The sequence below is a fragment of the Staurois parvus genome, unplaced genomic scaffold, assembly GCF_062004578.1.
Source record: "Staurois parvus isolate SC_StPar_1 unplaced genomic scaffold, SC_StPar_1.0 ptg000029l, whole genome shotgun sequence".
NCBI lineage: Eukaryota > Metazoa > Chordata > Amphibia > Anura > Ranidae > Staurois > Staurois parvus.
In genome coordinates this window covers 6,374,722-6,401,577 of record NW_028317825.1, presented here as the reverse complement: position 1 = coordinate 6,401,577, position 26,856 = coordinate 6,374,722, and the positions used below count along the sequence as shown (strand labels likewise).

The 26,856-nt window shown below is 42.3% G+C and overlaps 2 protein-coding genes across 8 annotated transcripts in view; one reads left to right on the top strand and one right to left on the bottom strand.

The window, feature by feature from the left end:
* The window catches only part of SRR (serine racemase), a 50,189-nt gene extending 34,629 nt beyond the window's left edge, over window positions 1-15,560 (top strand). For 5 of the 7 annotated variants that reach the window (XM_089657619.1, XM_089657611.1, XM_089657604.1 and 2 more), the window contains 2 exons: window positions 9,467-9,676; window positions 15,210-15,560. In XM_089657619.1, the coding sequence (XP_089513745.1) occupies window positions 9,467-9,676; window positions 15,210-15,407 (408 nt within the window). In that variant the 3' untranslated portion in view covers window positions 15,408-15,560. The remainder of the gene's footprint in view (window positions 1-9,466; window positions 9,677-15,209) is intronic. The other 2 variants (XM_089657625.1, XM_089657634.1) reach the window with 1 other exon arrangement.
* The window catches only part of TSR1 (TSR1 ribosome maturation factor), a 31,613-nt gene continuing 18,808 nt past the window's right edge, over window positions 14,052-26,856 (bottom strand). The window contains exons 12-15 of the mRNA XM_089657583.1: window positions 23,617-23,733; window positions 21,495-21,635; window positions 20,817-20,891; window positions 14,052-15,778 (exon numbers count right to left, since the gene is read on the bottom strand). Coding sequence (XP_089513709.1) covers window positions 15,600-15,778; window positions 20,817-20,891; window positions 21,495-21,635; window positions 23,617-23,733 — 512 coding nt within the window. The 3' untranslated portion in view covers window positions 14,052-15,599. The remainder of the gene's footprint in view (window positions 15,779-20,816; window positions 20,892-21,494; window positions 21,636-23,616; window positions 23,734-26,856) is intronic.

Sequence of the window (26,856 nt, the reverse complement as noted above, 5' to 3'; positions counted from 1 at the left end):
TGTATGTTTCCCATGAGCCCCTGTACCTGCATCCTGTCTGCTTCCTGCTTGATCCTGACTCTGTACGAACTCCGCCTGTCCTGACCTCGGCTATTCCTGACCACTCTTCCGCTTGCTCCTGGTACCCTGCTTGCTACCGACCTGGTCTGCCCGACTATGTTTGATTTGTATATATGGTTATCTGTTGGAGTTTAGGTTGTTTGCACTGTTTTATGTTTACCTTGCACTGCGTTTTGTGTTATTTAGTCTTAATAAATTGTCTTATTTACACTATACCTGAAGCCTGCGTTTCCCTGTGTCAGTCCACACACCTCTGGTCATACCCGGAGCCCTGACAGATGCCTATTTACATGTTCCCATAAGGGAAAGCTCTCCAGAAATATCTGCGTCTAGCAATTCAAATTGGGAAGTAAACCAATCATTTTCAGCACAGAGCTCTTCCCTTTTTGGCTCTCCTCAGCCCCAATGATATTCACCAAGTTTCTGGCAGAAGGATTGGTCCCACTAAGACTCCAATCAGTCATGGTCATCCCATATAGCTAGATTTGCTTTTCTTGGCTCCATCCACGGAGGAACTCTAGTTGAAGCTGTTCAGGGCTCAGCAGTGGCTAAAGAGTTGGGATGGATTGTAAACCTCGATGTGACAAACCATCCCTTTTTATGATAACATTTTTGCCCTTTCTGTTCCAGTTTTATCCCCTTGTTAAGTGGTCTTCCCGTTCTACCCTTTTTAAAGCTGTAGATGTTTAGCAGCTGTTATGTAGACAGGCATTCTACACTGTTTAGGGTAATGTGAACTTGTAGTCTTTCACTTCTCTAAATTTCATACTGTGCGGTTGTGTTGTGCTGTAGTTTTGTTGTGGGTGGGGAAAACCAGGTGCCAGACTGTCAGGTGGGGGGTGAAGGGTGCAGGGATTACTACCAGGATGTGCTGTATAAACTGAACTGTGTTCAATAAAGCATTCATTCACCCTACACGAAGTTCCAACTCGTGGTTTGGGATATCGGGGAAGGATTGTCTTTGAGCTTTAATACCCACCTTGGCAGAGCGCTGGAAGACTTGCCGGAAAAGGGGACCATTAGCTAAGACACATCACTCTGCTCGAGGAAGCCCAGGTGAAATGTTCCGTCACACTCGACAAATCAAATCTAATATCCTCCCAATCAATCTCCTTTCTGGGCTACATTATTATTATTATTATATAATGTTTATATAGCGCCAAAGGGTTTGCTCAGCGCTGTCCATTAGCGAGGGGGACAGAACATGAGACAATACAGTACAATACAATAAACGAGGGGTTCGAGAGCCCTGCTCTTTTGAGCTTACAATCTAGGAGGGAGGGGATAGTGGTTTAGGAGGAAGTGGCTGTGGGAGATGGAGTGGTAGGAGGAGATCGGTTGTTAGGTGAGGGTGGGGTAGGCTTCCCTGAAGAGATGGGTTTTCAGGGTGCGCCTGAAGGTGAGGAGGGTAGGTGACAGTCTGATGGATTGGGGTAGGGAGTTCCAGAGGATGGGGGAAGTCCTGCAGTCGGGCGTGGGAGGAGGAGACCAGGGAGCTAGAGAGTAGGAGGTCTTGTGGAGGAGTGAAGGGCACGGGTAGGGTGGTATTTGGGTATCAGGTCAGTGAGGTAGTTTGGGGCAGCGTTCTGAATGGCTTTGTATGTCAGAGTTAGTAATTTAAATTTAATGCGTTGGGCAATCGGGAGCCAGTGAAGGGATTGGCAAAGGGGGTTGGCAGATGTGGAGCGGTTGGTGAGGTGGATGAGTCTAGCCGCTGAGTTTAGGATAGACTGGAGTGGGGATAGCATTTGTTTGGGTAGGCCAGTGAGAAAGGAGTTGCAGTAGTCCAGGTGTGAGATAATGAGGGAGTGTACAAGTTGTTTAGTAGTGTCTGGGGTGAGGAACGTACGTATCTTGGAGATGTTGCGGAGGTGGAGCCTGCATGACTTTGATAGTGATTGGACATAAGGTTGGAAGGAAAGATTTGAGTCCAGGGTGACACCCAGGACTTTGGCGTGTGGGTGGGATTGATGGTGGCGTTGCTAGTCGTGATGGAGAGGATGGGGAGGGGCACGGGCTGGGGGGAAAACTAGGAGCTTGGTTTTGGACAGGTTTAACTTGAGGAAATGGAGCGACATCCACTCTGTCGTTCAGGAGGTGAGCAATGTGGGCGGAGAGAGAGGGGGTGAGGTGAGGGGTGGAGAGGTAAATTTGTGTGTCGTCGGCATAGAGGTGATAATTGAAGCCGTGGGAGTGTATCAGTTTGCCAAGGGAGGAGGTTTAGATGGAGAAGAGGAGGGGTCCGAGGACAGAGCCTTGGGCGACTCCAACAGAGAGGGGGAGGTGGCAGCGTTATAGGTAACGCTGAAGGAGCGTTGGGATAGGTAGGAGGAGAGCCAGGAGAGAGCAGCGTCCCTGATGCCAAAGGAGTGCAGTTTAGTAAGGAGGAGGGGGTGGTCGACGGTGTCGAAGGTCAAGGAGCAGGATGACTGAGAAGTGGCCATTAGCTTTGGCGGTTAGCAGGTCGTTAGTGATTTTAAGTAGGGCGGTTTCGGTGGAGTGTAGGGGACGGAAGCCAGACTGTAGTAGATTAAGGAGGTTGTTATCAGTGAGGTGGGTGCTTAAGCGATTGTAGGCTAAGCGCTCAAGGAGCTTGGAAGTGAATGGCAGCAGGGAGATGGGTCTAAGGTTGTTTAGGTCAGTAGGGTCAAGGGAGGGTTTTTTGAGTATGGGGGCTACATCATTCATTCCAGAGATCAGAAAATAATTCTTCTGCAAGAAAAGATCAAATCAGTTGGATCAGATAGCAGGTCTATAGTCCAATCACCGTTGCATGGTGAGAGAAGTGATGTCGGTCTTAGGATTAATGACAGCCTTGATTCCAGCGGTACAATGGGCTAGGTTCCACCAGAGAGTTCTATAGAAGTTTCTTTTAGGAGACTTCAGGGATGGAAACAGACGAAAGAGTGTCCATCCCTCCCAGGGTGAAGCTCTCTCTCTGGTGGTGGAGGACTCGAACAAACTTACAAGAGGGAGTTTATTGGATTCTACCCATTTCTCGCATTCTTTCTATCTTAAAGTGACAAGGAATTTTAAAACCTCAGAGGCACTGTTTGTTCTATTCTCAGGAAAACATAAGGGAAGCCTAGTAGATCAAACTGGCAATTAGAGAGTTACCAAGCCTTGGGGCAAGGAACCTCTCAGAGGTCTAAGTGCCCATGTTACTAGAGCACTTTCTGCCACCTGGGCAGAAAAAGCTGGTGCCATCCCGGAGCAAATATGCAAGGCCGCAACATGGTCAAGCTTTTCCACCTCCGTGAGACATTACCGTCAAGATCAGGCATTCAGAGGAAAGACCTCCAAGCTGTGGTTTAGCCCCCTCTATTTCCAGTAGTCTTCCAGGACAGCACATTCCTATACTGTTTTCTTATAGAATTGTTTGTTGGGTTTTGTTTATATTTTTCACTTCCATTTCTTGGTTCTTGCATTTGCCTGACCATGCTACTGCGGGACCTCTTTAAAGAACTAGTGCAATGTGTTTCCTCTTCTGGTGGTAGGAGCTTTATCTCTCGAGCTGTCCTGGAAGACTACTGGAAATATTGTTACTGGTAAGTCTAACTCTGGTTTTCCCAGGGGTCTGTTTCATGCTACTCTGTCTTTCTGCCACTTGTCTGCTCTTTTTATTATCTTCGGGACAATGTTTTCCAGTTCTTTTGAGTCAAGCGAGGCATTCTCATCTGCTATTGTTTGGCTGTAACACCAGCTCTCCAGAGTCCTATCCAGACAGAGGAAGAGCCAGCCCAAGAGGACGTGGAATGAGAAACTACTTTTTGGGAGGGTGGGGATGCAGATTTTCCTCTGAAGAACCCACTCCTGAGAAATCCCAGAGTCCGGTTTTATCTCAAAACAAAAAAAGGCCTTTGTGGGTTTTCTCACAGAACTGGACTGGACCAACTGCTTCCTAAGTGCCCACGGTCAGATCCCTAATTTTTCCCTTTACATCCTCATATTAAAGATGTGTTATACACGGACTTGGCTCATTCTGAAAAGGTGTGTTCTGCCAAACCAATTTGCTCAATAATATCCCATGGAAATGAGTTCACAAAGAAATAAAGTGTGCATGCTGTGAATCTGACAGGTTCTAATCTAAGTAAGAGTCTTACAGTTCCAGTGGACGAGGTACCAGTACTTAACCACCTCCAGTCCTGGTCAATTCTGATATTTCTCTGATACATGTAAAAGACATTTTTTTTTTAAGCAGAAAGCAGAGGCCCTGGAGAATGCTGCATGATATTTGCGCAGCAGTTTATCAAATGCACATTTTCAGGGGAAAAAAAAAACTTAATTTTCATGCACACAAACACAAAACTCAATTTTATGGTAAAATGTTATGATCAGTAAGTAGATACCAAACATGTCATGCTTTAAAATTGTGTAAACCTGTCGAACGGCAGCAAAGTCCATACCTAAAAATCTTCATAGGCAATGGTTTAAAAGCTCTTACTGTAAAGAGATATTTTAACTACTGGCATCCATTTTATATAATGTTTCCATGTTCGATATGTAACAGCTCAAGTTTAAATTCTCTGTAAGTGGATGCACCTTATATGGTGCCCCTCAGCCATTTGAAGTTTGTTCTTCACCCATCTATACTGATAGGAGTGTAATGTTTCATTGGTTATCCTGATTAAGCAACAGTTGTTGAGTTTCTGTATATCACCTATGTTCATGAAACTAAGAAAATAAGAGCACTCATGGTGAAAGCCAGAATGATTATGCAATGACGTACACAACCAACAGTCAGTATGTCTGATTCAAATGTTTAATTAATCGATAAAACCATAATCACCATATTCCAAGAAATCCATGGGTAGTATGACACAAGTCACATGCTCAAAGGAATAATGGGAGCGGCTTACTTTGATGTTAACATGGCTCTAGGAAGACTTGATGGTAAACTCCACAGATGGAAGTATGGTAGAAGGGCAACAAATTGTGGGGATTGTATCCACAACCCAATACCCTGGCAAGATGCCACTTGAGAGACCAGGAAGACCTCCTTGGTGTTACCAAGGATCAGGCACCGGAAGTGACCTCAGCCCAGGAAAGCAGTCACGAGGCCTCAGCAGGAAGACTGGCCAAAACCAATCCGTTACCATAACAATGCCTTTCACACAAATCAGTGCTTTGCCACAATTAATTGGTAACTGGGGTGAAGAGGAATATAAATCATCAGATTAAAATTGGTGCAGAACCCAGGGGGAAGGGGGGGGGAGTTGGGGCAAGAAATGGACGTCATTGCATAATCATTCTGACTCTCACCACATGCGCTCTGATTTTCTTGGTTTCATCAATATTACATTATACTCCTAATGGTCATCAGAGCAGCTGTGGGACTAGCCTTGTTCACCCTATGTTGGTTGTGGGATTTGGCACCTAGTGGTTTGTCTGTTTCATGTTCAGTGTATTAAACCTTAGAGATACTGCTTTATTTCCCCGGAGCTGGTGGTGAGAGAAACTAGGACAGGTCGGGCTACAGCTAGACAGACAGAAATTGATCCTATCACTTACAGGCTACCAGTTTAGAGTTACACAGGAGGTCTGGTGCTAGAATTATTGCTGTTCGAAGTTTGTGACGATACCTCACATGTGAGGTCTATTAGACCCTAGATCTCTCATCTACCCTTCAAAGCATCTGATCAAAACTGAAATTGGTTTGATCAGATCCTTTATAAGCCAGTAATGGCTTGCAAACAAACCGAAATGGGAACTGACAAAATCCTTGTCACTTCTGGTTTCTGACATCAGAGTGGGAGGAACAAAGGAAGTTTTCTCTCACTCTGTCTAGGGTCAGGTTTCTCACGTAGTGGGTCGCTACCAGGAGTGGACTGGGCCTCTCTATAGCCCCAATAAAACATCCCGTGCCCTGACAACATTGTTTAATAAAAACTGCCAGCCACACCAATATAAATGTTAAGACGGCCGGCACTGCAACTATGGCTTGATAGCCAGGATAGAATGAACATTGTACACAACCTCAGCATTGCTTTGTCTACCATCACCCCAGACTTTGACACTTATCAAGAGGAAGAAAAACCCCTAATTCTCCCATTAGTTTTAATTAATTTCATATATTTCAATTACCATTTTTTTTAAAATTAGGTTTTTACCTCAACAGCACTTTTTTTTTTTTTTTTTTACTAGCACTTTGATTACTGCGCTATCCATTTTAGAAGGAAGCTGTCAGTTTGTTTAAAAAATAAATTCATATACATTGTAGAATACTGCAGTTGTTTTGTGGAATAAATTATGCTTACGAAATTAAATTATTTTTGGGTCATGACTTAATGACCAAGAACAAATGTGGATCCTGAGGTTCCTCAGGTTGAGAACCACTGGTCTAGGGAATTCGATTGGTGCTGGGTTCCCCATTAGTATGGGAGAGCCAGGGAAAGGCAGCACTGAGAACATGGGGGGGAAACCCCCTTCCATTGCCTATAAAAGTGAATGAGCGACTGTATAGCCACTCAAATCACTTATTTTGTGGAGAATTGCCAACACTAAAAGAATACCTTGATCATTGCTGCATTGATGACTGAAATATCACCACTCTCTTCAGAGGACGTGTAGATACGGATAGTAGGCGGGAAGTGGTTAGGGGCACTTCGGACAAACGTCTGGAGGCCTTATTTAAAGCCTCTTTTGCTCTTATGGGGGCAGCCTTGCAACCTGCAGTTGTGGCTTGTAGGCATGTATTAAATCTCAGGGTTTGGGCTTGTCAGATGTTGAGGGATTCAGACCCTGATAGCGGCGATACTGAGTTAGGCATATATTTGAAAAGATTTTTCTTGCACCCTTAGCGCTTGAGTGGTTGGTGCACACACAAGCTTATGACTAAAATGTTGGACAGCGGATTTAATTTGTAAGAAGCAAGTTAGACACTTATTCAAGGGGAATATTTGTGCAGTCCCACTCTGGCTGACTATATCCAAAAAGTAACTGTGGGCAAGATTACCCTTTTGCTACTTGAATAGGAGTCAAAGCCTGTGGTACAAAAACTTGCCCCTCCTACTTCCAAAAAGAAACCTTTTTGTGGACCACAAGCCCCAGCTCCATTTCCAGGTCCCTAAGAAGACATGGCCTCAAAAGCCCTCTAAGTCAGGAGACAAGTCCTCACATGAAGTGGTGCCCCCTTTCACTCAGTGGGGGACATTTGCAGGCCTACAAGGATATTTGGCAGGAGAGATTGTGGATGATTGGTACCGCAACATATTGGCTCAAGGTTACAAGCTTTAATTTCAGAACCTTCCCTTTCCATGCTTTCAACTGTTTAAGTCACAAAAAAGTCTGTTCTTTTTGATCTCTTGATCACCTACTTTTAGGAGTAATTGTTCCGGTCCCGCAGAGCAAATGGTTTCTATTTGGAGACCATGTGATTAAAATTAATTTGAGTGCAAACACACATAATATACCTACTGTTGTGGTATATTATACACTGTGCGCACAATTATTAGGCAAGTTGTATTTTTGAGGATTAATTTCATTATTGAACAACTACAGTGCTCTTGGTCAACCCAAAATGTTAATAAACCTCAAACCTGAATATTTAAGAAAGTAAAAGGTTTTGGCTTTCTTAGAATATCTATGTGTGCACAATTATTATTATGCAACTAAATGAAAAACCCAAATTTTCCCATCGTACTTGTTTATTTTCATCTGTTAAATTGAGAATAAAAGAAGCTAAAAATGTACAAATAAACCATTTTTAAAACAGTGACCAATATAGCCACCCTTCTCCTAATAGTCATAAGCCTTCCGTTCATGGTGTCGGTTGACTATCAATTTTTTGTGCAGCAGCAACCACAGTTTCCCAGATACTCTTTAGAGTTGTATTGTTTTCCTTCACTGTAAAACTCCCGTTTAAGAAGGGCCAACAAGTTCTCAATAGGGTTTAGGTCAGGTGAGGGAAGTGGCCCATATCATTACTCTTTCATCTTTAAGGCCTTTACTAGCTAGCCACGCCGTGGATACTTCAATGCATGCAATGGAGTATTGTCCTGCTAAATATCATGGTCCTGTTGAAAGATGCACTTTTTCCTGTACCACTGCTTGAAAAAAGTGTCTTCTAAAAACTGGCAGTGGGTTTGGGAGTTGATTTTTGAGTCCTTCAACCAGAAAAGGTCCAACTAGCTCATCTTTAATAATACCAGCCCATACCAGTACCCAACCTCCCCCTTGCTGACCTCTGAGTCAAAGTGGAGCTTTGTGCCTGTTACTGATCCAGTTACAGGCCCAGCCATCTGGTCTGTCAAGAATCACTCTTATCTCATCAGTCCATAAAACCTTTTGAAAAATCTGTCTTCAGATTATTCTTGTCCCAGTCTTGACGTTTCAGCCTATGTGTATTGTTCAGTGGTGGTCAGGTTTCAGCCTTCCTTACCTTTGCCATGTCTGACAACTGAACACCTTGTACTTCTTAGCACTCCAGATCGGTGTGTAGTTCTGGAATATGACAGCACTGAAGGATAATAGGTTCCTTGTAGCTTCACATTTGATTCTTTGGCAGTTAATTTGCATCGTTTACACATTTCTTACAACCGTTGACTATTTGCAACAATACGTTTGGTTCTGTGATCATGGCCCAATATCTTCGCAATTTCAAGAGTGCTGTATCCCTCTAAAAGACTTTTTACAATTTGTGACTTTTCAGAGTCAGATTTCTTTTTTGGCCCATTTTGCCTGTGGAAAAGAAGCTGCTTAATAATTATGCACACCTTGATATAGGGTGTTGATCTCCTTAGACCACATCCTTCCTCTGTACACAAATACACATTGCCTGATATGCTTAAATTCAATAAACATTCAACTTTGTACAGCTTGGACAAGATGCATAAAAATGATGATTTTGTCAAAATACTCACTTGCCTAATAATGGTGCACACAGTATAAAAGATGGGATTTTCTTTGTATACACATGTGAAATTGTAGAAAACAATGATACCCAAAATTCTCTATAGGTGACACTTTAAAAGCCTTTACAGTTCAGCATTAACCATATTCTACTGCTTCCTCTTTGACATTTGCAACTCTACCTCTCATGTGCATGGTACATAATCAGCATTGCCCAGGCAGCAATTGGGCTTTAAAACAAAAAGGTAGGATTAAGTAAATTATAAAAAAAAAAAAAAGATGCTGTCACTTGTCAGATGGATAAATAAGGCAACCATATGATGTGATGAAAATGTTAAATATTTACCACTTCAGGCAACAATAGAAAGATGAGAATCAAATTGAGGACTAATCTTAAAACACAAATGCTGGTTTCTGGCCATGTGTGATACAAGATAAATAGTATCCATTGAAGTATTTTTGTATTCTGTAAAGGAAGAGATATAAACATTACAGAGCAAGCATGTTTTCATACAGTATACTCCTTGCTTTCTGAGCTCCATGTTCTTGTCCACAGACAATTAAACCAGATGTAAGGATATATGCAGCTGAACCTCTTAATGCAAATGACTGCTATCGCTCAAAGGTGAATGGTGTTTTAACCCCAAATCTCCAGCCTCCAACCACTATTGCAGATGCTGTGAAGACTAGCATTGGTCCAAACACATGGCCAGTTATAAGAGACCTGGTGGATGATGTGTTTGTAGTCACTGAAGAAGAAATTAAGGTAAAAATGCAGTTTCTACGGTGTTCCCCACCCCCCCCCCAAATTCTCAACAGTGTCTTTACAGTCTAAGTATATAAACTAAGGCTTACCTAATAAACTTCTTCAGGTGTATCACAGGGCCTCTCCTTATCAATTACAATAGGGTTAAATAAAAAACACACACAATATAGTTCCTGCCCAGGCATAACCCAGCAGAGCCTGCTTTTGAAGCAAGTCTTGGACATGGAAAAAGGGGTGGATACCTGTGCCTCGTGATGTACTTCAAGAAAAGGATTTTACAGGTAAAACCAAAAATTTAATTTTTCTCTCGTACATCACAGGATATCTTCACATCCATTTGGATAGGAATGTCTTAGTGAGGGCAACAAGCCAACAGACTCTAAAAATACAACAACCACAACAGGTTAAAAAAATCTGTCAAATGAAAGCTTTCAATTGCATGTAAACCTTGACCTCACAAACCACATCCAAGATATGAAAAGACTTGTCCCTTGACATCTGAGGCTTAGGGCAGGAGAGCAATACGTTTATCCTTTCTGAGGTAGAAAACTAACTGAGGTTGTAAGACCATATTATTATGATGAATGACCAGGAAGGGATCCTTAGAGGCAAGAGCAGCCAACTCCAAAACCCTGCAAGACAACGTAATGGCTGCCAAAAAGAAAATCTTCCATGTCAGAAGCACTAAGGGAATGTCCCAGATGAGTTCAAATGGAGATTTCTGTAACAAGGCAAGCACTAAGTTGAGATCCCATTGAGTCAATGGAACTCAATACATGTTACGCCTTGTACGAATGCCCGTACCAAACAGTGAAAAGCAATGGGTCTCTAAAGGAGACCTACCAAAGCCAAAATCTGGCTCTTGATGGTACTCGGGGCCGAATTCTAGTTAACTACTGATGGAAGAAAGGCCAAATGTGGCCCAGTGCTTGTGGAATGCAGCTTCACAGTCTCACATCAGGCAAAAAAAAAGACTTCCAAGTCCGATGGTAAATATTCTGCAAAGCCTATAGAATCATGGGGATAACCAAGTTAGAGACTCCCTGTCTCTAAAAACCCTGGCTTCTACAGCCATGTCGTTAAATCCAGCAACCAACTAGAAAAGCTTGGAGCCTGCAACAAAAGGTTGGGTGGATTAAAAGCACTGGAAGTACCTTCCAGCCATATCCTGTAAAGCTGTAGTGGAGGAAAGGCAAAAATTAGGAAGAACTGGTCCCATAGCATCATCAGGAAATGCACCATGAGCACTTGAAGGCCTGGTGCTGGACATGAATCTGTCCAGTTTTGGGCTGAACCTGGATCCTACAAGAGCCACATCTGGCATCCCCCACCTTTGATAGAGCACCTTGAATACCCCTGGATCAAGGGATCACTCCCTTGGAATCAGAAGCTGATGGTTGGAAAACTGTGTCTGACAATTTTCCACTTCGGGAATGTGTACGGCAGACAGAGCTGAGACATGATTTTTGGCCAAGAAAGAATCAAATTTTCTTCCTTCTGAGCTGTGCAACTTATGGTTCCTCCCTGGAGATTTATGTAACTGTTGTGTGGTTGTCCATCTGGACTCTCTCCAACCAATGCATAGAGTAGACCAAATCACCTTCAGTTCCAGGGTGTTGATCACAAACATTGTTTCCTGAGACAACAAAGTTCCCTGAAGTGAGAGGTTCTCTAGGATTCCATCCCAGCTGACCAGACTGCGCATCAGTCTTTGGAATTTTCTGAGAGGAAGGAATGATTTTCTCATGTGCGCAGAAATCCACCAATCCAGTGAGTTTTGTCCTGTGACTGCATTCTCGTGTCCTTGCATTCTCCTGTCCCACGCTGTGAAGATATTCAGCTGCCACAACTTCAGTCCAGTAACCTGGGCTGTATAAAGGAAAAGGAGCAAAGGACAGGATCTAGGAGACGTGGGGAACAAAATTCTCTCCCCCCCCCCCCCCCCCCCAGCAGAGTACAACCATTAGTGACACTCATTCTGCACTGCAGAACCCCAAGGAAGGTCCAAACTATCTCTGCAGGCACACCACTAGGGCCATTGGGGACATGATTCCCTACTGGAGATCACTGCCCTGGACCTGCAGAGCACTCTACTGGTTTACCAGGCAATATAGAATTGCATAGGGTCCAGTGCCAAATGGCAACATTGCAGGCCATTCCTTTGCAAGGTCTAAGTACTATTTATCTTATGAACAGGAGCCAGGCGTTGTGTAGTTTTGTGATAAAAGTAATACACCTTATATGGAGGTGTGCCTTTAATAATTCATATGGTAAAAAATAGATAACCAGCCTGTGGCTTTAGAAAGCCAGGTTCCAAGATGGACGGCCCCGTCCGCTCACAGGGAAGTAGTGGAGTAGAATGCCTGTCAGTGCAGGGACCACGTGTATCCGACGTCCCAGATGACGTCACCATGATGTGGAGAGACGGAGGGGAGGAACTTGATAAAGCGCATGCGCGCGAAATATCTTGTCCTGGCAACCGGCCTCTTCCTTTTAAAGCTGCAGCTCCAGCAAGAGGTCCTCCCCTCAGTCTCTCCACATCGTGGTGACGTCATCTGGGACGTCGGATAGACGTGGTCCCTGCACTGACAGGCATTCTACTCCACTACTTCCCTCTGAGCGGATGGGCCGTCCATCTTGGAACCTGGCTTCTTAAAGCCACAGGCTGGTTATCAATTTTTTACCATATGAATTATTAAAGGCACACCTCCATATAAGGTGTATTACTTTTATCACAAAACCACACAGTGCCTGGCTCCTATTCATACTTTCCACAAACCGGTGTTTTTACCATGGCAGCAGTGAGTTTTTTCTCCACCAATCACAGTTGACATATACCAGTCACTTATTTCCTTTGGGACACATCTGTGCGTTTTTATCCAGACTGTTCTTCCAGTACTATTTCTCTTGGCCATGAGCAATAGATCCAAATATGCCACTCTTCCGTTTCCAATGGAAAATTTAATAAAAAAGTTAGAAAAGAGCAATTGTGCGGAAAGACACTAGCAAAAAACTGAGGCTGTGCTGAGCTGCGAGGGATAATGCCTGTGGACAGGTATTCCTGTCTTTTTTGCCAGTGTCTAGTCACCTGAAGGTGGCAGCATAACCCTATCGTAATTGCTATGAAGATGCACATTATCCTGTGATACACAATAGAGATCTAAGGGATGCTACTACTAATCTTTTAAAAATGCTAGTTTTGTTACTGTCTCTGCAATCAGCACTTTCCCTTAAGCATGCAGCTAATGAAGTCAAAACTCCTAAACTGTATGCTTTTACCAGGTCAGCATTTCACCAATGACATTTTCCGTATACAGTAAATCTTGGTACAGGTCTAACTTTAACGTTAAAAGCATAGTGCTAAGACAGCACTATTTTCAACTGTTGTACCGGATTGTGCCTTGCTAATTCTAAATGATTTTCAGTTTGGTTCATGATCTTCTCCCTTGGCTGCCCTGTATGAAAATAAGTGACCAAACTTCTGACTGATGTTGGTGGAGCTAAGAATTGTGTAATCTGCCGGTCAAACTTAAAGCACTCTTAAACCTAAAGACATAAATATATTCTATTGCAGATTTCAAATTCTTGGATGTGGTGGCTGCATTTGTTTTTAATTTAAGCTTTTTTCTCCTTTATTTGCACCTGGTGAACCTGCTAGCAAGTCTGCCATTTTCAGAATTCCTTTAACAAACTATAATTCTCAGCAAAAGTGGCAATGATACAAAAAGTGGCAGGATGATACGAGCCATTTAACATTGATAGGTATGCTAACAATGAGCAGCTTTTATGTAAATCCTTTTTCCCAAAAGAGAAAAAAAACTGTTGCTGTAACCACTTGAAATAGAAGTTCTGCTTTAATTTGTTAGTCAAATCCATCTACATTTGCTACTGCATCTAACACTACCCTCTTGCCATATTGACAATGAGGTTTTCAAAAGTGTCTCCACTGCTCCTTCATCCAAAGCGGAGACCACTAAGACAGGAAATATATTACTGGACCGTTCACTAGGTAAAAATAAAGCCTAAAAAAAAAAAAAGAAAGCAAATGCAGCCATCTTATTTAGGATTGGTAAGTTACAATATAAAATTTCTGCTTTTGAGTTTAATACTGCTTTAATAAAATCTATGCCAATTGACATAAGGAGTTAATGGCGGTATTGCTTTTCCAAAAAGAGAAAGCATATGAACATGTTTAGTCGGCTGTAAAGCTGACAACATTTTACATCCTAACTGTACAATCTCTTTTAGATTTACCAAGCACTTTGTAGAGTAAGTGCCTACCCTATTGAATATAAAGTAAAATCATTTACAAATATAAGTACACCCATTGACCAAGAAAACAGATCTTCATACAAATAAATGTGATATACTCAAATGCCACAAAACTGACAGTGTATTTATTCTCATAATCTAAATGAACACAAAAGAGGAATTGTGCCTTGCCTGTAAATTCCATATCTTGGAGTACATTACAGGGCAAATATTAACATGCCGTGGGTTATAGGAGTGTACATTCAGGTGATTGGACACTGGCAAAGCTTTAAAGGACATACCACCTGGATGCCTCCCCTATAACCCAACCCCACTCCATGAGTGCTTAGATTTTTAGCAAGCAATAGAGAAACCAAGGGAGGGTGTCTTGTACTGTACACAAAGATATGGAATTTACAAGCAAGCTCAAAATTTTGAGGCTTGATTTCAAAATGCATATGAAACGTCCACCGATCTAGTGGAATGGGCATGTGGAAGTGTAGAAGATTTCACTTTCAGAATTAATTAGAAGCATTGTGTCCCTTGCAAGGTCCAGAACAAAATGGAATCTTTCCATCTGATTGGAGCAGTAGCTTTGAGGTGTTCTACAATGGCGTTGACTACCTTAAGGCAATGTAAGGCGGCTTTCTTAGGATGCTTATTAGCAGGGCATGAAGCTGGGAGTCCTCACTGAAACCATTTTCAGAAAAAAGGATGGTCTTTGGTATAAAACAGCCTTGTCATTGTGAAGAATGAGAAAAGGCCCTTTACAGTAAAGGGCCTCCAGTGCAGAAACTTTTTTTTTAAAAAGAAAACCACATTGTGGTGCAGTACTATTTTGAAAAGGGGGGGTCTGGAAATTTCTCTGCATTTCTGCAGGTAGGGCAGCCCTATCCACAGAACATAGATCCTACCTCTGGGTCTGATCTGGTCCACTAAACAAAAACAAAAAAAAACACAGAAGGGGATCCATCCTCTTCCATTTAGGCAGATCTGATCGGAGGATAGTCAGGTGTAGAACAGACAAGAGTCTGTTTACTCCCAGCAGCCCATAAAGCAGATACTGAGCGGAAATGGATGTGTCATCCACTCGCTCTGCTCCAATCAGCAGCAAATCTGTGAGCGGATCTCCTGCTGATCAGAGCAGAATCTGCAACATCTGAAAGGGGCCTTATAGACATCATAAAGTCTACACCTCAAGATGTCCCACTGAATAAAGCGTCTTTAAGACACACTGTAAAATCCATTGTTTTAGCTTTTCCTCAACTTTGTCTCTACACAGCATGCAACGCAGTTGGTGTGGGAGAGGATGAAGCTTCTAATTGAACCCACAGCTGGTCTTGGTTTGGCTGCTGTCCTTTCCAAGCGGTTTCAAGAGACAACACAAGATTTAGAGAACATTTGTATAATTCTATGTGGAGGCAACCTGGACTTGAGCAACGTAGACTGGGTGAAGGAGCCTCTGAAACAGAGCAACTGAATATCTAAAACAAAATCTAACTTCTCTACGCACAAACAAAACTGATTATTCTTTCCTTTTAATGTTATTCACTTATCTTAAAATTAAGAAAACTGCTGACTTGTTTCCTTTCCTTGTTATTCACTTATAAAATAAATACAAATCATAACTGAATGTTGTCTGAGGCACAAATATATTTGGGTGTTGAACAAACTAATCCATCTCTACTTCAGCAGGATCAATCTCAACCTCATTCTTCACCCAAGTCACTGGGAAAGGTACATGTGGGTCATAAGTCCATTTAGGATAAACACGCTTATACAAGTTCATTAATACGGTGTCCTGGGACTTCAGCTGCCCATCAAAATGACACTTCATGTGGCCATGTGTTCCTGGTAGGTGAGGAAAAAAAAAAGACAAGGGATTAGTTTAGACTTGTAGATTTCAGAACTTTTTCCACCTTTTAATGTGACCTACAAACTGTGCAACTCAATTGAAAAACAAACTGAATTTTTTTTTTGGGGGGGGGGGGCAAGGGTAAAAATAAAAAAACTACAATAATGTGGTTGAATAAGTGTGCACACCCTCTTAACTGGGGATGTAGCTGTGTTCAGAATTAAGCAATCACATTCAAAATCATGTTAAATATGAGTCAGTACACACCTGTCATCATTTAAAGTGCCTCGGATTAACCCCAAATAAAGTTCAGCTGTTCTAGTAGGTCTTTCCTGACATTTTCCTACAGCAAAAGCCATGGTTTACAGAGAGCTTCCAAAGCATCAGAGGGATCTCACGGTTAAAAGGTATCAGTCAGGAGAAGGGTACAAAAGAAGTTCCAAGGCATTAGATATACCATGGAACACAGTGAAGACAGTCATAATCAAGTGGAGAAAATATGGCGCAACAGTGACATTACCAAGAACTGGACGTCCCTCCAAAATTGATGAAAAGACGAGAAGAAAACCGGTCTGGGAGGATACCAAGAGGCCTACAGCAACATTAAAGGAGCTGCAGGAACATCTTACAAGTACTGGCTGTTGTACATGTGACAACAATCTCCTGTATTCGTCATATGTCTGGGCTATGGGGTAGAGTGGCAAGACGGAAGCCTTTTCTTATGAAGAAGAGCATCCAAGCCTGGCTACATTCTGTGAAAACACATCTTAAGTCTCCCAAAAGCATGTGGGAAAATGTGCTGTGGTCTGCTGAAACCAAGGCTGAACTTTTTGGCCATAATTCCAAAAGAACACCATACCCACAGCGAATTATGGTGGTGGCAGCAGCATGCTTTAGGGCTGTTTCTCTTCAGCTGGAACCTTAGCCTTAGTCAAAGTAGAGGGAATTTATGAACAGTTCCAAATACCAGTCAATATTGGCACAAAACCTTCAGGCTTCTGCTAGAAAGCTTAACATGAAGGGGAACTTCATCTTTCAGCATGACAATGACCCAAAGCATACATCCGAAATCAGCAAAGGAAGATTAAAGTTTTGGAATGGCCCAGCCAGAGCCCAGACCTGAATCTGATCGAAAATCTATGGGGTGATCTGCAGAGGGCTGTGCACAGGAGATGCACTCGCAATCTGACAGATTTGGAGTGTTTTTCCAAGGAAAAGTGAGCAAATATTGCCAAGTCAGGATGTATCATGCTGATAGACTCATACTTAAATAGACTGAGTGCTGTAATAAAATCAAAAGATGCTTCAACAAAGTATTAGTTTAAAGGTGTGCACACTTATGCAACCATATTATTTTATTTTTTCATTCCCTTCACCTAAAAGATTTGTTTGTTGTTCAACTGAGTTGTACAGTTTATAGGTCACATTAAAAGGTGAAAAAGTTCTGAAATAATTTATCTTTGTCATTTTTTTTTACAACACAGAAACCTGACATTTTAACAGGGGTGTGTAGACTTTTTATAAACACTGTGTGTGTATATACAGTATCTCCCAGAAGTGAGTACACCCCTCACATTTTTATAAATATTTTATTATATCTTTTCATGTGACAACACTGAAGAAAGGATACTTTGCTACAATGTAAAGTAGTGAGTGTACAGCTTGTATAACAGTGTAAATTTGCTGTCCCCTCAAAATAACTCAACACACAGCCATTAATGTCTAAACCGCTGGCAACAAAAGTGAGTACACCCCTAAGTGAAAATGTCCAAATTGGGCCCAAAGTGTCAATATTTTGTGTGGCCACCATTATTTTCCAGTATTGCCTTAACCCTCTTGGGCATGGAGTTCACCAGAGCTTCACAGGTTGCCACTGTCCTCTTCCACTCCTCATGACAACATCACAGAGCTGGTGGATGTTAGAGACCTTGCGCTCCTCCACCTTACGTTTGAGGATGCCCCACAGATGCTCAATAGGGTTTAGGTCTGGAGACATGCTTGGCCAGTCCATCACCTTTACCCTCAGCATATTTAGCAAGGCAGTGGTCGTCTTGGTGGTGTGTTTGGGGGCGTTATGTTGGAATACTGCCCTGCGGCCCAGTCTCCGAAGGGAGAGGATCATGCTTTGCTACAGTATGTCACAGTACATGTTGTCATTCATGGCTCCCTCAATGAACTGTAGCTCCCCAGTGCCGGCAGCACTCATGCAACCCCAGACCATGACACTCCCACCACCATGCTTGACTGTAGGCAAGACGCACTTGTCTTTGTACTCCTCACCTGGTTGCCGCCACACACGCTTGACACCATCTGAACCAAATAAGTTTATCTTGGTCTCATCAGACCACAGGACATGGTTCCAGTAATCCATGTTGTTAGTCTGCTTGTCTTCAGCAAACTGTTTGCAGGCTTTCTTGTGCATCATCTTTAGAAAAGGCTTCCTTCTGGGACAGCAGCCATACAGACCAATTTGATGCATATGGTCTGAGCACTGACAGGCTGACCCCCCCTTCAACCTCTGCAGCAAGGCTGGCAGCACTCACATGTCTATTTCCCAAAGACAACCTCTGGATTTGACGCTGAGCACATGCACTCAACTTCTTTGGTCGACCATGGTGAGGCCTGTTCTGAATGGGACCTATCCTGTTAAACCACTGTATGGTCTTGGCCACCGTGCTGCAGCTCAGTTTCAGGGTCTTGACAATCTTCTAATAGCCTAGGCCATCTTTATGTAGAGCAACAATTCTTTTTTCCAGATCCTCAGAGTTCTTTGCCATGTTGAACTTCCAGTGACCAGAATGAGAGAGTGAGAGCAATAAACACCAAATTTAACACACCTGCTCCCCATTCACACCTGAGACTTTGAAACACTAACGAATTACATGACACCAGGGATGGAAAATGGCTAATTAGGCCCAATTTAGACATTTTCACTTAGGGGTGTACTCAATTTTGTTGCCAGCGGTGTAGACATTAACCGCTTGCCTACCAGCTGCAGTGTATACACTGCGGCAGGGCGGCTCCGCTGTGCTAAACGCCGTTTTAAAACATCATTTAGCAAAACGGGGCGTGCACAAGGAGCGAGCCCGCCCTCCCTGTGCCGCCGATCGCGGGTGTCAATCACCGGGTCCCGGCAATCACCGACAGGGAGCACGGCTGCAGTGTTTACACTGTAGCTCTGCTCCCTGTCAACTCCTAACACACTGTCAGAGAGAGCAGAGATTAGCTTTCGGGACAGTGTGTTCTTGTGAAGGACACACCTCCGCCCACTAGTAAAACACTCCCCTCACACAGTTAACCCCTTTCATTGAATAAAAAAGTTAACCCCTTCCTCCCCAGTGCCATTAGTACAGTGTCAGTTTTTTTTTTTTCACTGATCACTGTATTGGTGTCACTAGGGATGTCAGTCCCCCCCGGTGTCAAAATGTCCGCTGCAGTCCCGCTATAAGTCGCTGATCACTGTCATAAATCGCTGATCACAACCAAAAGTTGCTGATTGCCGCAATTATTATTATAAAAAAAAATCCCAGTATCTTTCCTGCCATTTGTAAACGCAGGTGCTATCCTGGCATGTCAGGGCCTTCAAAACTGTGATAGGTATTGAGGAAGTGAAATGAGGAAGTTACGCACCTTCAGGCTTTCAAAGTGGTCATTGGATTTCAGGCTCCTGTATGTGGCTAGGCTCCCAAAAAGTCTCACACGTGGTATCCTCATACTCAGTAGAAGTAGCAGAATGTATTTTGGGGTGTAATTCCACATATACCCATGGCTTGTGTGAGAAATAAATCATTTAAATGACAACTTTGTGTAAAAAAAAAAATAAATGTTTCTGTCATTTTCCAGAAACTTGTGGAAAAAAAATAAATCTTCCATGGACTCAATATGCCTTTCAGCAGATAGCTTAGGGTGTCTACTTTCCAAAAAGGGGTCATTTGAGGGTGTTTGTACTATCCTGGTATTTTAGCACCTCATGAAATTTACTTTCAATTAAAATTGAAAGTAAAAGCTGTGTAAATTCCATTATCTATACCATAGTTTGTAGACGCTATAATTTTCACACAAAGCAATAAATTTATACTTACTGGGATTTTTTTAACCGAAAACATGTAGCAGAATACATTTTGGCCTAAATTTGACAAAATTTTAGTTTTTTTGGATATTTTTTATGACCAAAATGAGAAAATATTGTTTTTTTAAAAAAAAAATTTTTTCTTCAAAAATGTTTTTGTTTATAGCGCCAAAAATAAAAACGTGCACAGGTGGTCAAATACCACCAAAAGAAAGCTCTATTTGTGTGAAAAAAAAAAGACATAAATTTCATTTATGTACCGTATTGCATGACCGTGCAATTGTCCGTTAAACTAGCGCAGCGCTGTATAGCAAAAAAATGGCGTCAATTGCAGCATCTATACCATAGTTTGTAGACGCTATAACTTTCACACAAAGCAATCAAACACTTATTGGGATTTTTTTGACCAAAAACATGTAGCAGAATACATTTTGGCCTAAATTTATATCTAACTTTAAGTTTACTATATACTTTTTATAGCTGAAAGTAAAAAATATAGTTTTTCTTCAAAATTTTTGGTCTTTTTTTGTTTATAGCGTGAAAAATAAAAAGCGCACAGGTGATCAAATACCACCGAAAGAAAGCTCTATTTGTGTGAAAAAAAGGACGTAAATTTTGTTTGGGTGCAGCATTGCATGACCACGTGATTATCAGTTGAATTAGTGCAGCGCCGAGTAGAAAAAAAAGGCCTGGTAAGGAAGGGGGTAAATCCTCTAGATGGCAAGTGGTTAATGGCTGTGTTGAGTTATTTTGAGGAGACAGCAAATTTACACTGTTATACAAGCTGTACACTCAATAGTTTACATTGTAGCAAAGTGTGATTTCTTCAGTGTTGTCACATGAAAAGATAGAATATAATATTTACAAAAATGTGAGGGGTGTACTCACTTCTGTGAGGTGTGTACACATATACACACACTCACTATATGCTTTTTTTTTTTTTTTTTAATGTACACGGTACTCACCTAGAGGTTCCTTGATATGTCCCCTTTGACCCCACTTTGTACGCAATTCTACTGGCTTAAACCACAGTACATCCTCTGTAAAAATACAATCATTTGAGTCAGAAGAGAAAAAGGTAATTGTTCAACATTAGTGTTACACCTCTCTTGGGTAGATATGTGCCTTTCATTATAACCTTGTACTCCCATTTCCCATAGTGATGATCCTACAGAAATTTCACCTGCACCCCAAAACTAGAGATCCATGTTTAATCAAAACCATTACATATTCTATACATGACTGAGTTCATGGGCTCCCCAGGCACAATGGCAAGACAACTTTTGGAAAATTTATATCATTAGACATCTCCTACAGGGTTTACCCAAGGGAGAAGTCGTAGTTACAGATTTTTGCCCACAGCACCTGCTAGTGAAATCTTGTACTGAATGCAGTGGTACATTTAAAGAAACATTTAATCTGAACAGCTGGATATTATTCCACCAAAAACTATGGACACCACTTCTGTTTACATAATGGGAGACTGGAATTCCTTTGTGTTAATATCAAGGTCCCAAGGGGACTCACAGATAAAGTTCAAAGTGCAGAGTGTGCAGCTAAAGCTCAAGATCAGTGGACTCCCATCCACATACACTACTATTCCCCCACCACCTCAAAAAAAATTTCATAATTTACAAATATACCTCTGTTGAAGAACATGTAGCGGACTACAGCCGTTTTTTTCATGATCTTAAATGGATGACCACTAAGAACTATCCTCTTGATTATCGTCCTGTCAGGGTCCACAGTTAGTAGGGATCCAGTGGCAATCAAATCATGCATCCCTACAATGCAGAAATATTACCAATTTAGTTCTGCTTTGCAAAGTGCACTTACATGGTGCCTACACATCTAAAATTTCCATCCATCATTGTCCATCAATCTCAGTCAACAATCTTATCAGACATCCTTCCTAAATTCTACACAAATTAAAAGACCATTATCCAAAAGAGTAAAAGGTCTAAGTAATGATAAAAGCCATAGTACATAGGCCCAGAACTTTAAAGTGGCTGTAAAGGAAAAATGTTTTTTTCACCTTATGCATTCTCTGCATTAAGGTAAAAAAACCTTTGATAAGTTGCCCTCCCCCCAAATACTTACCTGAGCCTGATCTCAATCCAGCGTTGTGGACGTCTGCAGCGACTCCTCTCCCCTCTTCCCACTCTCACAGGCTCAGAGCAGCAGGAGCCACTGGAATATTAACCATCCAAGGACACATCTTTTGTTCATTTGACAGTGCTTCTGCCCAGCTGCACTACAATGTTTCAACAAGTAATGCACAGATAGAGAAATGTTAGCTGTGTGTTTGGCTTTCAAAGCCCACAATAACCCTTGTATACACACCCCTGCACTAGCCCAAAAATAGGGTTGCTTCATTGATCGTGGGAAGATGTCGAAGACTGTAGTTGCTAAGCTATCAGACTGCAAAGTAGTGCTGCCAACACAATTCAAACATTGAGGCCACAAAAGGAGCATGGAACAACACCGTGCCAGTGGAAAAAAAAATATTTTTAGGGTCAAGAATGCAAAAGGGAAAGGTGACACACAGAAATACATATTTATTGCCTACCCCAGAGTGACGATTTAATTTAAAGCAGAGCTCCACCCAAAAGGAGATGTTCCACTTTTTAGGACTGGTTCCCCGTTCTCCGTTAAAGATTGGCACCTTTGGGGAGTTAGGGGGGAGTGAAATTGACAGGTACCCACTCCCACTGCGATCGCCTAGGTCAGTGGTGGGCAACCTTTTTTTTCAACTGAGCCAAATCTCGCCAAAACCACGATTGAAATTTATTTTGAGAGCCACATTTTTAAAACTGAAAATACATCCCCCATATAGTAATTCATCCCCCATAGTAATTCATCCCCCATATAGTAATTCATCCCCCATATAGTAATTCATCCCCCATATAGTAATACATCCCCCATATAGTAATACATCCCCCATATAGTAATTCATCCCCCATAGTAATTCATCTCCCATATAGTAATACATCCCCCATATAGTAATACATCCCCCATATAGTAATTCATCCCCCATATAGTAATACATCCCCCATATAGTAATTCATTCCCCATATTGTGTCAATTCACTTACCTTTGCTCCGCGCGTTCCTCTCGCCGTGTTCCCGCGCAGTTCCGGTCTTCAGGGCGGACTGTGAGAGGAGAGGAGTTCGTCACGCTGCCCCGCCTACATCCTGACAGCCAATGTTTGCCACGCTCCGCGGGGCCGGATGAAAAGGTCCGCCGGGCCGTAGTTTGCCCATTGCTGGGCTAGCTGCAGAGTCCTGACTTTTGGGGCGGCCGCCCGAGAGGAGGGAGGGGAGCGGGCACCCGGCACACAGAAGAGCCGCAGCAAAGGTGAAAAAGAGCCGCATGCGGCTCTGGAGCCGCGGGTTGCCGACACCCGGCCTAGGTGATCAGAAGTGGAAGTTGTACCCCCCCACCCATAGTGTTCTGGTACACGTGACAGGTCCCAGCAGAAGAATACGGGAACATTCACAAAGCGTAGCGCTACTCGTGCATGCGCAGTGAGCACATGGCTGTAAAGCCACAAGCTGTCACAGCCGGGTGCCCAAACTGAAGATGCCGGCACCAGGAACACAGGGTGGCTGGTGAAACAGACTGGCGGGGAAGGGGGTGTCTGTTTTTTTTAAAAGTCAGTAGCTACAGTTTTTGTAGCTGCTGACTTTTTTTTTATTTTTATTTTCAATGGAACTCCACTTTAACTCTGTGTAGCAGAAAAGTGATAAACACCAGCTTCCTTACCATTACTGCGTTGCTTAAAGATTAGTACTGAGGCAGGTGGGAAGGTAATGGGAGCATATACAGTAGCAACTACAGCAGCATCAGAGCGCAGGAAACGTTCCGATTTGTGTTTGTCCGCTGGAATGAGAGAAAAACAAAGTTAAAATATTTTAAAGAGTAATACCTCGTTTACATGCAGTAACCTGGGGTACAGTCTGAAGGGCAAAATTGTAAAATCCCCCCTGTAAGTGGTAAAAAGTACCAACTTCCAGTGCAATTAAAAAAAAAAAAAAAAAGTAAAAGTTTTGGAACTTGACAGGTGTACATAAACACGCACTAGGACATCCGCCCAACATATTTTTTTTATTATTTTATGTGGGGTACAGTATCATGGGGCCAATTAGGGTTATATTACTGCAAGGTTTGATCTTGATGTATGAATATTAGTTTTTCAGTGTACATTGTGCTATATAATATGTGTATCATTGGGTGTGGTCTAAAATATTGCACAAGACCAAGGTCATTACCTTTGGAGGACTAATGATTCCCTAACAATGGTGTGGTTATGCATTTGCTTTGACCATTTAGTAACACAGTATATGGGGGTCATTTGTTGATACAAATACTTTTATTTGAACATGTAAGGGTTATTTTTTTATTGGCCCATGAAAAATTAGCTTTTTTAATGTTTTTGTAATTGGTTAACATAAAATTGACAATTACAAAATAAATAAATCAATTATGAGCTGAGTATTGCCATTCATTCTCAACATATCACATTTGTCAACAGAGGGTACAGGTATGCACAGCACTCCGACAATAATGCACAAATTCCAGTGATCTTAAATCAGGGTATGCAGAGACAGCAAATCATTCTGCTTATAAAAACCTTTCTGTTGCCCCAGGGAGGACCAGCTACAAGTCTCCATTAGCAACATACGTCGTTGTTGCTGTACCTTTCCTGGTCCACTTTAACACTTCCATATCATAGAAAAAAGTCCACAATGGTTGTGACGATTGTGCACAATAGAGACATGGACTCTGTACGTGATAGCCATCTTGTTGGGCCTCAGCCATTTTGTCTCTCCTGTCCTCCCTCCTCCCTTTTGAAATGGAATTTATAGCTATAAGTTGAATGGACATCAAAAGGGCCTCTTATCTTAAATAACACACAGATAGATGAAGCTCCAGGGCTGTAAACCGCTAATTAGTCTAGTGCAAGAGGTCTGCTTTGAAAGCCACTTTCCTCTAGCCAATCGTAAAACATAGGTCATTAGGGCTAGAGCGTGCCATAAAACATACATTCCACATGTAGACATTCATACAATTCACAAAGTTCAGCAGGAACTGGGCACATTAATATTACGTATATATTTGGATAGATCATTTTAATACGAGTCAAACAAGGTCTTACATGACTATATTGGCATCTAGGACGGGGAAGAGAGCAGTCTCTTCCCTCCTGGGTGACAAGGGTACGCTGTGTTTGGTATCCCTGGGTTTGAAATATAATTCTGAATATTAATCTGCCAGTTGCTCGGATGCTACCTGTATCTATTGGAGGTTATTAACCTTAGTATGAATTGTAAGGAGACTTGGTCATAACCTTGGTTACCGCCTACCACCCCATCCCCAAATTGGATGATTGGTCATTTGTTCTCAGGCAACACCCCTTTAATATGACAGAAAAAGACTGACAGGCCTGGAGAAGACAGCTCTTGTTTAACATCAATCAGGAAACATCTAACAGACTTGAGAGCCAAGGCAATCTTTTTGTTCGGACAACTGGACTCTGCCTAAACCAAGGACATTGCAAGTATTCTGCCTTCTGAACTCCTTTCTTTTATACCCACCTGTGCTGCCTATCAGTGCCGCTTCATCAACGCACATCAGTGAAGGAGAAAAATTACCTGTTTGCAAAATTTTATAATAGAAACAAAGAAAAACCCTTTTTTTCCAATTCTTTGCTCTTTTTTTGTTTATAGCGCAAAAAATAAAACATCCAGTGGCGATTAAATACCACAAACAGAAAACTCTATTTGTTTGAAAAAAAAAACAATAAAAATTTCATATGGGTACATTGTTGCATGACCGCGCAATTGTCATTCAAAGTGCAACAGCGCTGAAAGCTGAAAATTGGCCTGGGCAGGAAGGGGGTATAAGTGCCCAGTAGGCAAGTGATTAATCCAGCTCTGTGCCCGGCCTCAGTTCCCTTCTCCATGCCCTCACAAGCTTGGCTGACAGCAGTGGGAGCTATTGGCTCCTGCTGCTATCAGTCCAATCCAGTGAGAAGAGTGCAGAGGGTGAAGCCAAGCCACGCTGTGTGTGTCTATAGACGCATGCAGCCCGACTCAGGATGAAACCTGCACAAGTGCCCTCATAACAAGAAGCTTGCAGAAGAGGAGCAGCCAAAAACGCTGGTGGGGGATCCCAGAAGAGGAAGTTCTGGGACGATTTGTGCAAAAGCACTTCACAGAGGAGCAGTATAGCATGTTTGTTATTTTATTAATTTTACTGCCTGACTTAAGTCATCAGCCAAGCAAAATACAAGCAGTCATCTCGGCTTTAGAAACAGACAACTGTTACTTGGTTATATTTAGAGACAAAATTATACAAGTAAATTAAAATAAAGTTGCAGAAGGAGATATTCATGTAAAGATTATATCAGAAAACATCATGAGTTTCAAAGATAAACAATGTCTTAACCCGGGGTGCTCAACCTTAAGTGATTTGGTAACCGGTCATGGGCTACAGTGAAAATTTCAGAATGTAACATTTTTTATTTTGAATGATATATTGAACAATATGGTAAAAACAGGTCTCAACCATGGGGTTTTACTGCCCCCAAACCACTACTGTAAACAAGCCTTTACTGAGCTCCCTATAAGGCTGCTTTCACACTGATGTGCTGTGGCTTACCCACACCGCAGGAGCAGGGCAGTACACCTGTGGCTTTCCTGCCGGTTAACTGTTCTTTGCCATAGACGTCTAATATATCTTCTGGGTGTGCTGCACATTAAAAGTGCACCCGCATTCAGGACTTTAGGTGTGCTTTCAGAAGTCTATGGCTCAGTTAACCCTTTTTATAGGTGCTAATATGCCCACTGCAAAAGCACAGTGTATGTGTTATTTAATACAGTGACCTCCTTTTCTTCTTCTAGCTTCTGCCGGCATCACTCTCCTGGCTGTCAGTAAGGTCTCAGGTGAAGTGCACCTGGTATCACTCCTCCTGGGACAGGAGCCGGCACTACACAGCCTATG